Below are 16,027 nucleotides of genomic sequence, written 5' to 3'. Positions count from 1 at the left end.
TTCTTTTTTATGTTTACTAATAATTGTCCGTTTAAATAACATGTTTTATATTTCATCTCTCTCTTCTTCTTCTTCTTCTTTCCTATTTCTTCTCTTTTATCCAAACAAAAAGTAAGTGAGAAACAACCAAGAATTAGTATTTTTCAATGGTTTAGCTACTTTGAGAAATTGCCTAAGAGAATAGGTTAGTTAGTGCTGACTCCTGCGTTAAGCACTAAAATAGTTTCATAGGGTGTCCTGCAGTAACTTGAGTCCCTCAGTCCCTCGTAAACGAAAATAGGAATATTTATGAATCGATATAATCTAACGAGAACTGAAAAAATCAATAAAAAAATCCAAAAACTCAAATAAATAAATAATTTGAAAAATGAATTTTTTTTTATTGGATTTTGGATTTAATTTTTAAAACCCATCTGATTCAATCCAAACCCAACTTATAGATATGTATATATTTATATTCATAATTTAATATCACTCTTGTTTGTATTTTTATTTTTTATATATTTAGAAAATTATTACATAACTTATAATTATATAATGACATATAAATAAAATATTTGATATTTTAAAATATTTTTTTATTATATTTATTACATATCTTATCACTTGTTGCTTATATTCTTTAGACGAAGAAATGGAGAATAATGGATATACGTTTTGTTCTTCATATATAGATTAAGTGAATTTATATTTTTTAATTTTTATGATTTGCTTCACATACTTGACCAAGATTTTCATTCTTCTATGTGTGTGCATGTGTTCGTAAGATAATATATTGATAAGGCATGATAATAGTTGCGAAACTGATCAAAGATGATTGGTGCAACTGAAGAAGCAGATGGTATCTTCCTCAGTTACAAATCCTCCGTTTTTCTTGCACAACCAGCGCAATTTGATTGGTGCTTGTCCAAGTCACGAGTCAACACAGTTCTGCATTTACAACTGAGAATTTGTAACTGACCTGTGAGGATTTGCATTTGAGACCGAGTAAAAAATGAAGTCAGACAACAACCATAAAAGTTAAATGTAAGAATGGAAATATATATTTTCACAACTATACTGACATGTTGTTACATTATTTACAAACTCATTATCAAAATAGTGCTACTAAGAATCCAAAAAATGCGTAGTAATAACGCTTCTCTGGTGTGTGCTAAAGAAAATACTAATATTAGTAATATAACACTGAATAGCCTATAAGATATGCTCAAAATATGGCCAAAAGCACAAAAAGGGCCATCATAAACGCAGAAGTAGGTTTTATCTTAAATGAGAGATTAGGTGACAGCACAGGATTATTAGACTGGCTTGATCTTGCTTCAGGATTCACAGCTATGGCAGGAGAAATAGCAGGTGTATTTGATCGGTTAATAGGTAAAGTAGAGAGTTCATCATCATAACCTGTGAATAACATGTCTCATTAAGAATAATTAATGGAGAAAGGATGCAGTGTACTGAAGCAATAGGGGTGAACTGTACTCACAGTTAGATTCCCTCCAACCAAGAATCATGTTCTCACGGTCAAAGACTATACGGTAACCAGTCATGAAATTTTCTGCATGAAGATAAATACAACGAATATTTCAGGTATGTATCAATGCATCAACAATAACTGTGGAAGTTTAGGTGTTTTTGTCATAGTATTGATGTGTGATTTGTTAAACTTAAAAACAGACAAACAAGACAGGCATTGGCGAATGCTAAAGAATTTCAGAAGAAACATAAGAAGGTCTAATAAGAATATAGCAGTTGTGGCTGCTATATTGATAAGAAGCATGAATTGACAAAGTAATCTGAAATGAAAGCTTCAAGATCATATAGTCAGATATAATTTAGTTTTTTTTCAATTAAAATACTCACGTCCTATGATATTCACGTTGTTGCTTTTCAGGACTCCCAAACAAAGTAAGTTAATACCCTGGACATTACAAGAAACATTTATGAGGTTAAGAGGGCTGAAAATCATTAGATATTAATATTAAGGAAACCCAAAGTTGGATTTTATGTTCTCACCTCACCACTGACCGTTACTATAGGGTCCGTGACAAGATAATTGTCTCCACCTTTCATAGTCAGATTAATGGAAAGTTCAACAGTCTGGTTTGGACTGCAGGTAAAGTCAAAATCAGTGCGATGGTTTAAATTTAAAGGAAAAAGTAGTAGTAGAGGCTTCTCTCAAGCTATAAATCACCTTAATTCATAACAGTACTCAAAGGGGAGCTCATTAGAACTAGAAGTTGAATGCCGTTGTAGTTTAATTTCTGAATTAAACTACAAAAATAATGGAAAAAAATTATAAACTCATGTCACATGAAGCTCTAGTTACCTTCTTAATCAACTAAAATCAAGATTACTTACACTGTTAGTAATCTGCTTATAAGCTGGGTCGTTTAGGTATGTGAACGAGGTACCAGAGTCAAATATTGCATGAAACTCGAGATCATCAACTTTTTCTCCCACAATAATTTGGGTAACGGTGATGTTATAAGTAGGACTGGAAAGAAATACACATGTTAAAATAAGCACTAGTTAAATTAAGTTAGACTCAATAATTTCTTCTATAGTTTCTGTTGTATGTTTCTTTTTCTTTTACCAAAGAAGTTTAGGGGAGAGGAGGGTGCTATTAAGGTCAAGGCATGTCATGAGCCTCAACTTGAATCAAACCAAAGACTTTTTAGTTACCAATTCAGCCAACACTAATTCATTTTTATTCTTTTTTAGTATGTTTCAGTGTGCATATAAGTGCCCACTTCTTGTTTAGACTAAAAGGAGAGAAGAATAACTACTTACTGCAATGCCCTGAGGTTGAATGGTGTCTTTCCTTGGACCAAGCTACTATTATCCCCAAATGTGATTCTTCCAAGACCATCAGATCCAAAACACATTGAAAAGGAATTCGAAGTGAGCCCTTCTTTGGCTAGGATACTTGGGACAGATTCATTGCTCATTCCTAGTCCAAACAGACCATTTGGAGCTGCCCCATCCAAAAATGCACCAGTCTGAACTTGGCCACAACTGCAACATATTGAATGACAAATAACAATGAGCAGGTTGTTAAAGACAAGTGAGGCCAAAGAAAAAGTTGATTATACCTAGCAGTTTCAAAGAACAAGAATCAAACAGAAGCTATGATGGTGAAATAATAGTTTAATTTCAAGGATCATCTTGGCAGCTTAATACTCTCCAGCTCAAAACCCAATAAAGGTTTATTGGATGTTGTCATTATGGTGGGTATCATCAACCTTCCTAGAGGGTGAAATTTTTGCCAACTTCCTAAGGCAGTGGAATGCAGTATGGCCAAGGATGCACTCTTTTTTTGGTATAGACCACATGTATCCTTCACTTGAGACAATGATGTTCAAGCCGAGTAAGACTATAATGACCGGCAAGAATACACTCTAATGCTTCATACGTAGATCAGTATATGTATTCCCAACAAAATATTTCAGTAAGATGTTGAGAAATTTACCCAAAAGTAATTCGTGTGTCGGCATCTTTTGTTTTATCGTCATCTGTAATTAAGTGCAACACATCTTCCACCAGGAATCCAGTAGTTGAAGTACCATTCGATAGATAGTTTACTTCATATGGACAGATGGTATCAGATGAAGGGCATTGTCTCTGTAGCTCACATAAGCTGCTATTGCACAAAACGGGTTGGCTTGTGGATGATCCTTTAAGATCATAGATATTAAAAGCAATTTTCTGTCAGGTAAAAGTATTAAGAAAGTGTCATTAAATTTAAACTTCTACATCAGAAGACAAGAGCAATATGATTCCATTTATCCAAAATATCAAGATATCCTTCAGCAACTAATAATGATGTCAATGAAGTTTCACATAGGGAATTCACCAACACTCATAAATTACAAACTAGCAAGTAATCAGATAAAATATAAAATAAAAAGTATATAATTAAAAGAAAAAATATTTAAAACAATAAATGAGATGGCATACCTCTCCATTTGATAAGCCTATACCATGCACACATTTGGTACAATTGCAAGGTAACCAGAACAAGTCACTGCCAGTATCCAATGCCACCAGAAACGATAATGGTGGAGTCCCAACAGAAACATTGGCAAAATGCAAGCTGAAATCCAAATAAGGAGGATAAATTACTAATGCTACCACACACAACAAAACTCATTCAAAATTTCCCGTATTGAAAAAAAAAAAGACAAAGGGTGTAAATTTTAAATAAAATATTTTCACAACCCAAAAATGAAAAGAAGGAAAGATCCTTTTTTTTTTCTTTTCCAAACTTCATATTATGGTATCTTAAAAAAGAAAGAAAAAAAATATCCCCTTGAGATTCTCTTCTGCACCTTTTTTTCAAGCACCAAAAACATAAATCATATTCCATCTTTGCACAGATCTATACATACAAAACTCTAACAAAAAAAAAAAAAAATAGCACCCAGAAAATATAAAAAGAGAAATGAACATTTTTGCAAGTGGTCAAAGAATTCGTACAATCCAAAGGCTTCAATCTGATAAGTCTCGTTGGAGGGGATAAAAGTGAGAGGCAAGTGGTAACCGGCGGCGAGTCTCCGGCCCCGGAATATTCGGTCTCTGTGGGCCATAGCAACATAGTATTGTCGAGTTCCCTTGTCGGGTAAATCATGAACGCCGAGAATCTCTTTCACGGGATCGGAGAAACGGTGGTGAATGTCGAACCCGAACGAATGGAGAGCGTGGCAACTCTGCGAAGCTAAACTCAGCAGCAGCAGCAGCAACAGTGATATACAGAGCCAACGGTGACACGCCATGAACAAGAGTTGTTGAAGGTAGCTACGAGAGGATTTTATTATTTGTTTTGCTGAGACAACAGAACAGAGAAATAGATAGATATATTGCTCTGTTCTTGTATGTGTTTATGTTGTGTGAGAACTGAGAAGGTTCCGTGTTTTTGATCTGTGGAATGTGGTCGTTAACACGAAATAGATTAAATAACACGGAGAGAGAGAGAGAGAGAGAGAGAGAGAGAGAGAGAGAGAGAGAGAGAGAGAGAGAGGGAAGGAGGGAGAAGGAAGCTACGTCAAAAGTCGGTTGAGTTTGGTTAAGCATCCCAGTTGCAGGGAAAAGTCCAACTCCTCTTTCTCTCCTTACCACCAAGGGGGATTCACATTGCTACACTGTGGGTCCCTATTCAATTTCTTAATCAATATTTTTTTATACTTTTCGTTTGTATTTTGGTAAATTATAAAAAGATGTTGCCACTGATTTAATATTTGAATTTTTTAATTAAGGTTTGGGTAGCTTAAAATCATAAATGGAGGTAATATTTTATTTTAAAATAGATAGATAATGTTAAATAAAAAAATTACATATGCCTTTTGTTAAAATAAAAAAAAACTGTGTAAAGTGTTTTCTAGATTAGGGATAGAGAATAATGTTTATTTTTCTTAATGAAGTTTCTTCTTCTTTTTTTCATAAAGAGAATAATGCTTCTGAAATGTAAATATTGGGGGACTAGATTATATTTCTCTCGGTAATTTTTTTATACGCGCGAGCGGATATTAAAAGAACCGTTGCAAATTGTATCTTATCTAATCGCCGTTCCTTCAAAAATAAAAATTGTATCTTATGAAGTTGGTTTTGCTGGCGAAAACGAAAACGGGAAGCCAACTGCGCCTTTTCAACCTTTCTCCAAATGTTTATTATTTCTGTCACGACCATTGCTTTTCATTATTCAAAAGGAATGTTATTATATAGTCTAATATAATGTTTTTTTTTTCTCTAGTGTGGTTGCCTAGAAGCTTCATCCTAGACCCCTTTCGTATGACTATATTTATATGGATTAATTAAGTTTTTACTTTCTCAATTTTTTAAATTTTTTTCTCTTTTCCTCTCTTTTACTTTCTAACCAAACAAAGGATTAAACAAGGTGGTTATGTTCGGAGACCGCTGCTATAATAATAGTTGAGCATGGTATATATTAATAGAAGAAATGGTGACAACGGCAAATAATAGTATGAAAAGGAAAGAAAAAACAAAATGGATACCTGCATAAAAGGAAAGTTGAGGTATTTACAGGTGAAAGTGATTGAGCAAGGACTCGTGGTTATTACAAGTTATAAACGGTTTTTTTTTTCACATCTTGGATGAATAATTAAGGTTGATCTTACAATTTTTTCAAAGTATTTGCTTTTTTTTTTGGAATTACAAAAATAAAAGAATAACTAAAATTCTCTAGAAATCCGGAACAACATAAAAAGTACAACTATGCCAATTGATATGCATACCATACATTGTTAATTTATCTGCAATTTTATTAGCTTCCCTCAAAATATGAATTCAAATGATATTACCATAATGTTGATGAATAAGTTGAATTACTTGAATCAAAGTGAAACATGGGTCAGTAACACAACATTCTTTCGTCAACAAAATAGTCAAGTTATATGATTTTAATTAATAATGTCATAAGTACTAATTTAAAATGTTATAATTATTTTAAATTTTTTATTGCAAAATATTTTCTAAATACATAAAGGTTCATGATATCAACATATAATATACTGCTATTATTTAACTATATTTATTGTGAATTTTTAATCTTATAAAATCTGTAATATAATCTTTTTATATTAATTTAAAATTTTGTCTAACTTATTTTTATAGTTTTATATTAACTCATCGGTTAATAAATTATATAATATTAGAAAATATATTTAATTGCTATCAGTTCATCTCCGACTTAACTACAATTAAACTAATTAATAGTTAATCAATATCTTTATTAGTTTAATAATTGATCTAATGTAAAAAATATTGGTGTTATATATATATATATATATATATATATATATATATATATATATATATATATATATATATATATATATATATATATAAACACAAAACTCCCAATTAAGTAAACCAGACGACCAGCAATTATTTACACTTTCAATGGTGAAGACGACCCTTTTTTTTTTTTACTTTGTTTTGTCAACTTTTAAAAGCATTATTTTATTCAAATACTTTTAAAATAAATTGGAAGAAAACAATAATGCTAACAGAATTACTCCATTAAAAGACCTTTTTGTTTCCTTCCACCTGTCTTCATACATTTTTGTTTTCAATTTCCCACCATTTATTTAATTTTATCTCGTATATGTGTATTTATGGTTATTTTATTCTTTTGACCATAAATCTTTCTAGTTTTGATATATATCAAAACTAAAATTAATTTAACTTAAATTATCAAAAACTTAGTATATATTTCAAAATCATTAGTTTTAATATATATTAATTTAAAACCGTATTTAATTTTTTTATAATTCTTTATTACTTTTTACTTATTATACTGATATGATATTTAAGAAATATTTAATTATCATTAATTTGATTATAGTTTTCGTTGGGCACTGATTATAGTTTATTTATGGTTAGATTAATAAATAATAAATGAAAATTTTCATTAATTGAAGGGCTGATTTTAAGAACATAATTATATAAAGAGATCGATGCTTTTGGTTCAGGCAAGTGAGAGTTTTAAGTCAACATATGAAAAGGTGGAAGTTACCCACTTTCGTGAAGTATGCATGAAAAAGAGGCTGCGTAGCTAGTTGGTGTTGCTCTCCGCATTGTGCGCCAGAGACTTCTCAACTATAATTTTCAACCAAAATAGTGACGAAAATTACATTTCAGGGAGAATATAATAGGAAGCAAAGCCATTGGATTCTCAATTCCAAGATTTCTAAGAAACTTTTTTAAATAAAAGAAAAAAAAGGTTTACATTATATGATGGTAATGGTGGGAGACATTTTGGTAAATAACCAAGCAAAAACGATTGATAGTTAGCTAGCTAGCAAAGTCTTTTTTAATTAACCAGGTATTCCCTAATTGAGAGGAATTGATAACTTTTTTAATAAATGTTCTTTCATAACCATAGATTTTTAGAAATCGAACTTTTCTCTACATATTCAAGGAGCATGGTTAGTGAAGAACACTCCCTCCACCTAGTTGCAATATGCAAATTATATTATTTTGTATTTCTTATTTGTAAGCACATTTTTCTAAATTTTATTATATTCTTGTTTCTTATACTTTTCTCTTTGATCTTGATTTTTTCTAATCATAAAAATATTTTTATGTTTTAATCTTTCGGTTTATCAGAAAAAATAAATTCTGATTAATCTGAAATTTGATTGAAAGGTAAGTATATCTAACAAAAAATTATTTTCGTTAAAAATTGAACTTGATTTATTATGGAATGATTCAATCTTAATTTTAACACATTAATCATTTGGGTTCAATCATTTGATTTAGAATTGTAAAAAAGTTTAATAGTAGGAAAGAAAGTTTGCAAATAAAATTATTAAACGCAAAACACATGCATAGACTAAGGACGAAAAGGGAAAGAAGGTGCAGTGTATGTAATAGAGACACAACGACAGCGAGATAACCTTGGCCTGTTGTGGGTTTTGGTTACTTTTAAAAAAGATGTTGAGGGTCTGACGAGTGGGTGATGTTGGTGCATCATGTTGATTGTTGAGTAATTGTATCGTTTTCTATTTTAGGGTTAGCATTCGTGGCCTTGTGATGGTGAAAATTGGGTTAAGGAACGAAGAAAATACGACTGTTTACATGTTGTGGGATGTATGTTGTTCATGGTCCGAGCAAATGACACTTTCAAGATGTTTTTTTTTGTTTTTTAAAGAGAGGATTTCAACTTTGATATATAAAGGTTTACAACAACTCGTAGAAATTATAAAAAAAACTCAAAATTTATTAATCAATTGAATTAAATCTCTTTATTCAATTAAGATATTTAAAATTTTAAATTACTCTTTCTCTTATTTATTTTGAAAATACAAAATATATTATATTTTATTCTACTATAAAGTAAATGAATATATTAATAGTATTAACAAATATAATTGTGTCTCTCAATAATTTTTTATTATTATTTTGAGTATCATTGACGACCACAAAACGATGAAAAAGAAGTATTTTTTTCTTCAAAATTATTAAGTGATAGTAAAATTTAAATTAATACCTAAAAGTAAGTCTTAAATCATAAAATACTTTATTATTTTATTTTTATAACACCATTTTAAAGTCGTTAAAGATTTTTTTTTCTTTTTCCATTGAAGTCATAAAATATTCTATGATTATATTTTAAGGATATTATTTTTTTTCTTTTTTATTTAAGACTTCGATTTTTTTTCTTTATTTGGATTGAAAATCGTTGTTTGTTGCTGAATGCCTCATCGGCTTAATGCATTTTGTTAATGAAATGTGAAGAGAAAGGTTGCTTATAGAATAGTTTTTTATGTGTTAATCTCTGAATTTTTTTTTACCTTGCTTTGGTAAAGAATATACTTCATCACCGCTTCATGTTTGTGTCATAAACTGCATTGCAATTATGCGTGGTTGTCAAATTTGGTTGTAATCTTTAAAAAAGCAAGTATTCATCCTTTTTTTTCTAGTGAGAAGTAGAATTATTGTTTGAAAGTACTTTATTCTTTGATATTTGTCTTCTAATACTCTTAGAAACTGTGAATATTAATCAAATTATTGACAACTTTGAGAAACAACTTATACAAGTGTGTTTGTTGTTTATCCTATATATATAGTATAGGAGATGATATAATATATATTTTTAAAAGTCTCTTATGACTTTAAAGTCATTTAAAAAAATTAAAATCATAAAGTATTATGACTTAGATGAAAAAAGAAAAAAAAATCATAATATAATTTATAACTTTCAATTCAAAAGTCATAAAATAATATATAATTTAATTTTATCCCATTTGATAATTAAAAAAAAACCATTTTTCGTAGTTTCACCCATTGACGACTAACTTTAAATATTTTATTATTATTTTAATAGTTTTAGAGCGTCAAATGAAGTTTTTAATATCTCTATTGTTAGATATAGAATTTCTAATTTTTTCTTCTAATATACAAAATTAATAGTAGATGCTCAAACTAACTATTGGTCATCTCAATGATTAAAAATAACTTCATACTATAATATAATTTATATGTGATAAATTAAAAACATTAATTATTATATTTAAAATGTCTATTTATCATAAATTTTAATTATATAAAATAAATATTTATACGGTGGCTAAAATAATAGTTACTATAAAAGTATTCTAGCATTTTATATCCATTAAATATTAAGTCAACGGTTGCTATCTTAGTATTTCCTTTAACTTTATTTTACAAGAGACAAATGGAAATTTTAATGTCTTTTATTTTTTATTTAATACGCCAATAAATTTTAGTGTTTACAATATATGGCATAAATGCATTTTCTATTTAAATTGAAACAAGTAAAAAATATTTAGTTTATTCAATTTATTCTAATATATATTAATTAGTTGGTTCAATTTATTTTTGTTAACATTAGTTAACTAAATCAAATATTTTTCTAATTAGTTTATTATAATATTGGGATTTTAGATGTTAAAATTTTAATATATATATATATATATATATATATATATATATATATATCCAAACTTAATAAAAACTTTGTTTGAATAATAAAATAGATTTTATACGATATGTAAAGAAATTAAACTTAAATTATTTCCACTTTTTGTAAAAATACTTAAATAAGGGTGCATTTAAAAAATAGAATAAAATATACATAAAGTGAACAAAAACATTATAGAGTTAATAATTTCAAAGGAATAAACTTAAACGATATACATTTATTTATAAAAAGAAATTTAAGGATAATTTTTTAAAAAATAAATAAAGGGAAAAATGAAAGTCCCCCCCAATTACTATTATTATTTTAACCTTTTATTACTTCGTGTAAAAAAAAAAACTTTTATTACTCTTGCGATTAGAAATGAGCCTGAGTTGGATTGGATCAAGTCAACAGGATATATGGATCCAAATTGATCTATATCAATTGTTTGGGTTGATATGGGATTTTTTATTATAAAAAAAACAACACTGACAACATGTTATTAACCAACTCCATCATATTCAAGTAGTTTGATTGGGTTAATTATGGGGTTTATTAATGACATAATAAAATTTAAGAAAAATTGAAAAACATAATAAAATGAAAGAAAATTAACGAATAGTCTCAAAAGTCAGAATTGTAAAATTATATGATTATATATAACATAAAAAATGATATAAGTTTAGGTTGGTTGATGTCAAATATTTTCTTCCACATACCTATATTTGATACTTGAGTTGATATTATCAGATTTATAATATTAAAATACGAACTAAATTGATGGTTAGAACCAACTCAATTTTTTTTCTTTAATTTAATTTAGAGTTTGGTTAATCAAATCATCGTTTTTGTACTGACTCTGATGGGTACATGATTTTATACCAATTCCCATGTAAGGTTATGGACTAATAAATAAGTAATGGTTAGTGCTTTTCTTTTCCATTTTGTAATTAATATCGATGCTTATTTGGATTAGACACTTAAACCCCGGGCTTTATCTGGGTTGTCGGATTACAACTATGGACACTTGTCAACAAGTGACCGTTACTTGTTAGGTTAGATTTTTTGTTACAACTTGTTTAGGTTCGATCTATAGTCTGTTATTGCAAATTTGCAATGGTTTCCCAAAAAAATGTAGAAAGGCTGCTTGTGAAATTCAAATCAAAACAAAAGTTGTACGAATGAGATAGATACAAATGCCAAGAATGAATTTCATGCATTCATAAATCTAAACTATTAGATAAAGATGGAGCGATTTATATTTTAAATACATGAATCATCCAATCTTTATCCTATGATTCTAATTGACCCACTGCATAAACACGTGCATACTCTAACTAAGGAATCCAAATCCCCAGGTAAATCTTGCTCTCACAATAATGTACATAATCTCAAATACCCTGCTAAAGATCATTCCTTCTATAAAAATTTAAATAACTTAAAAAGTCTTTAGATTTTAACTCCTAAGATGTATAAAGTAAAAAATAAAATCCAATTTACCATTAATTGTATAAACACAACCCACTACAAATCAATAATAATCAAGTCCACATTTTTTCTCACTACATGTCTCTTCACTTTATGAGAATTAAATTCAAAATATATATTCAACTGTATAGTCTAAAAGAGATTTTAAAACCATACAGGGCGTTTTATGTTCAGAATGCGAAATGTCAGGAACCATTCATTTGCTCGTACTTTTGAGAATTGCTAAGCGTGTCATAAAACTGAATTTACTCTCTAAACTAAGTTTGAAACACCCCAAACGAAAGCCAAACATATAGTTGGCAAGAATGAAATCACTAGTTGTATCACCGTCTCTTATTCTTTATTCCAAAAAATAAAATAATTTAAAAATAGAGCAGAAAAAGAGTGGAGACGGGCTAGAAAATGGGTCAATCACTCTCATCCATATACAACAAGTGGAAACTGGTTTATCCCAAAATTTTCTTTACACTAATTTAGTACAATGATGGTACCACTCAAACTGCAATGGCTCCCACTAGATGTAAGTCCTAGAATTAAATAAGCTTATAAACAAAAACAAAAAAAAAAGGGACATTTTTAGCGGTCTGTACTAGCATATACAAAATTACAGATCCCTTCTGCATAATGGGCAAGAACCATGTCTGAAGAGCCACTTATCTATGCAAGGTAGGTGAAACATGTGATGGCAATGAGGCAAGCTTCTTACTGTCTCTCCAAGCATAAAGTCCTATATATTGCACAAATGCAGAAATGTTCATATATCACAATACACAATCTTAGAAAACATTTAGTTCAAGGTATAGACATCTAGTGGTATTGACGATGTAAAGTGTAAAAACTAACCTGCAGGCAAACTGAACAAGAAACTCTATCACCAGATGCATCAACATTGTTATCAGTTGTAATTTTTATTTTGGGGATTTTGTCAACCAAATCTCCAGACAAACCTTTGGAACCACCGGTGTCAAAGATGTTTTGAACCTCATCAAAGCTGGTTTCAACAGCACCCATCTGATAAGCAAGAGCAGAGTTGTCAGCAAGAAGAGGAAGTTCATAAGCAAATCTCAAGACACATCACAGCAAAAGTGCATGTTTGGATTAAAGTTTGCAAACTTGAGTTTGAATGAATTTCATTTTTCAAATTGAGTTTACAAAAGCAACCTTGATATTGCTTTCAATTGAAACTTGGTTTCACAAGCCAAATGTAAGTATGATAATGTACTTTTAAGGGAAACTAAACATATCACCAAACTGAGTTTCCTGGGCACGCATAAGCTGGAAGAGATCAGACGGTAAACCAAATATAGCCTAACTTTGTGCAAAGCAAATTACCTGACTTTGAACAGCACTAAACATGGCCGGACCAATCCTCTCACGCACAAGTCTCCCACTCAGTAAGCTGACAATAACATCAATCTGCACAACTCAAAAAGATCAGGTTACACAACATGCAATTCTAAATGATAAAGAAAACTAAGGAGTCAGGAGGCTACAACACAATAAGTTTACAAACCAACAATACATTCCATTGTAATCATATAGCTACATCATGAGCATAATACCCAACAGATGTTCCCAATTTGACAAGAGTCAAAACTTACATGGCATTCTTTAAATGTTTTTCGGTCTTGTTCTTCAATCAGAATTGGAATTCCATCTAGCTAACCCCAATAGTAAAGGTTTGCATCCAAGGATTATGCAAAATACTACGGTAAAACTCCAATTCTAATTGAACAACAGCATCAAAAGCACCTAGAGAACTGCATTCTGAAAGGTGAGTAACTCACCAAGTATAAGACACAACCAATCCCAGATTCATCAGATTGCCAGAGAACAAGAGAGGATTCAAACACTTCAATGGAGAAAACGGCTCCTGATATGGCACCAACAGCAGCCCCTCGAATGAAGCCACTCTCAGTTTCTTGTCCTATCAAAGCTCCAGTCAAGGCCCCCAACAAAGTGCCAACTGCAGCAGACAAAAACAACACATTAGAACTCATTGTCCTTAAAAAAAGCACACACCACACTTTAATGTTTAAAACACTAGGTAATAGAAGAAAAGCATTAACCAAACTTCGGTCGTTTTTTAATATGAAAATAATCAAATAAGACAACCTAAGCAAAACAATCCAACGAACAAATAGCAGACCCCCACCCCAAGTTTCAAGTTTCACTTTTTATTTATTTATAAAAAAACACACATTTTCTGTCTTAATCGAAAGCACACAACATCGTACAACACCAGACAATGACAACAATATACACACACACAAATAAAGGAACGATTAAAAAAAAAAGGCCAAACCCATGATACGAGGTAAACAGAAGCAGATCAAGCGTTGGAGCGAAAATGCAACGAATGAAAATGAAAAATTAATAAAAGGGAAAGATGAATTAAACCTAATGCGAAGCAGAAGGTCAAGATCGCGGAGAAGATGTTCCCAATGACTGCAGAAACGGCGAGGGTACCAAGCTGTTTAATCCTCTCAACGAGATTCACGAACGAAGAAGAACGCAAAGGGCACGGATTCGGCGCAAAATCCATCTGGGTGTCGCAGAAATTGCACGAATTGAGAACCCACAAAGAAAGGAAATAAGCAAAAGGGTATGGTGTGTGATGTCACAAGATTTGGGTTTAAGAAAGAGTTATTAATATATGTTAACAACAATAATAATAAACAAGAGAAAATATCTATACCTATATCAACAAGAATAAAAAACGCGCTCTTGTGCAATGCTTAGTCCATAAGCATTAGGAGGAGGAGATTGAAAGGAAGCTACAATCAACCAACTCGCATTTAAAGCTTCTGTGCCTTAACGCGACCCCTTCTCTCTCTCTTTCTCTGGCTAATTTTTTTTTTCTAGAAAACATATTGGGTTTAATTTTAATCTAAAATAATAATTTAAAATTAAAAAAAAAAAAATCACTTTCAATTGACACGGGACGCTGACAAAAGAAAATGGCCAAGAAGGGTTCTTTTGACGATCTCAGGCGTCCCAAAGCCAAACCAACCACGAAGGAAGGGTCACGAGAATTTAGTTAGTTCTTTTTTTTTCTTTCTAAAGTTTTGATTTTTGCATCACTCATTTTTATTTTTGGTCAGAGCGTGCTTTCAAGCTTGGGGTTGGAGGCTTTCATTGGCCACTATTTTCTCTGCAAGTGGTACCAGCTATGAAACACCAACACTGACACGATGAACACAAACACGTGGACATTTGATGTCTAAAATATAAAACATCGCACAAAGGGACTGGAGTCTCCGTGCTTTATGAGGTAGGACCACACCACACTAATTATTTTTCACTTTTTTTTTTAAGAATAATATCCACAAACGCCTTATTATTATAGACATCTTTTCAACCATTTTCATTTTTTTTTATCTCCTTTTATATATCATAACTTTTTTTAAAGTTTTTCTATAATTTTAAGATAAATATATTTTTTTTAATTTCTTAACCAATAATAAGAATACTCATTAAGTAGACTTATATCATAATGTGTGTTGATGTAACCTTTTTCTTTTTTTAATAACCGTGCTTATTTGTTTATTTATTTGGTCCCTCTTGATGAAAAAATATCTGCATTCCATGGGTCAAGTAGGTGGGTAGCAGGAGACTTTGCTAGGAATGGGCCATGGGATACATTCCCAATCCACTCACTTGAAGTTATCGATAGCTAACAAGTGAGATCCATTGTCTCTATAATAATTAATGAATTAATTAATATATTCAAGATTATAAAGTTAATTTCATTAATATTTCTTATACTTTATTTATATTTTCGATTTTTAATTCTTAGGACTAACATAGTTAAAAATTTAAGATAATAATATGTTGTCTAAAATTATTAGAATACAATAGAGATATCTCATTTTGACACATTTTTTATTGGATATTTTTACCTTTGTTTTTTATTAAGTAGTTGCCATATAATTAATTGCTCACTGTGACGTTTTATTTAACTTATCTTCTTTCTCTTTCTTCCTCTTTTGAAAAATGCAACAAAAGATAGTTTTGCGGTACGAAAAGATAATTAAGTAATATATAAAAATAGACTGCTACATCTTCAAACACATTGGAACATTATATCATGCCTTT

At 30.2% G+C, this 16,027-nt stretch overlaps 2 protein-coding genes across 2 annotated transcripts; both read right to left on the bottom strand.

Annotated features, from left to right (window-relative positions):
• Positions 1–1,014: 1,014 nt before the first annotated feature.
• LOC114419518 (aspartyl protease family protein 1-like) lies at positions 1,015–5,014 on the bottom strand. The gene is made up of 10 exons (XM_028385203.1): positions 4,477–5,014; positions 3,958–4,093; positions 3,470–3,705; positions 2,791–3,015; positions 2,359–2,494; positions 2,192–2,271; positions 2,014–2,107; positions 1,861–1,918; positions 1,484–1,555; positions 1,015–1,401 (listed from the first exon to the last, which is right to left on the bottom strand). Exons 1-10 carry the CDS (start codon positions 4,770–4,772, stop codon positions 1,208–1,210), a joined length of 1,527 nt encoding a protein of 508 aa, XP_028241004.1. The 5' UTR covers positions 4,773–5,014; the 3' UTR covers positions 1,015–1,207.
• Positions 5,015–12,322: 7,308 nt separating this feature from the next.
• On the bottom strand, positions 12,323–14,782 carry LOC114419508 (NEP1-interacting protein 1-like). Its single transcript, XM_028385192.1, has 6 exons — positions 14,628–14,782; positions 14,330–14,474; positions 13,717–13,895; positions 13,262–13,345; positions 12,773–12,940; positions 12,323–12,656 (listed from the first exon to the last, which is right to left on the bottom strand). The coding sequence occupies exons 2-6, from the start codon at positions 14,472–14,474 to the stop codon at positions 12,534–12,536; spliced, it is 699 nt and encodes a 232-aa protein (XP_028240993.1). The 5' UTR covers positions 14,628–14,782; the 3' UTR covers positions 12,323–12,533.
• Positions 14,783–16,027: the final 1,245 nt, after the last annotated feature.

This window comes from Glycine soja, chromosome 1 (assembly GCF_004193775.1).
Source record: "Glycine soja cultivar W05 chromosome 1, ASM419377v2, whole genome shotgun sequence".
Lineage (NCBI taxonomy): Eukaryota > Viridiplantae > Streptophyta > Magnoliopsida > Fabales > Fabaceae > Glycine > Glycine soja.
The sequence above is the reverse complement of the archived record's forward strand: the minus strand, read 5'-3'. Positions and strand labels throughout refer to the sequence as shown.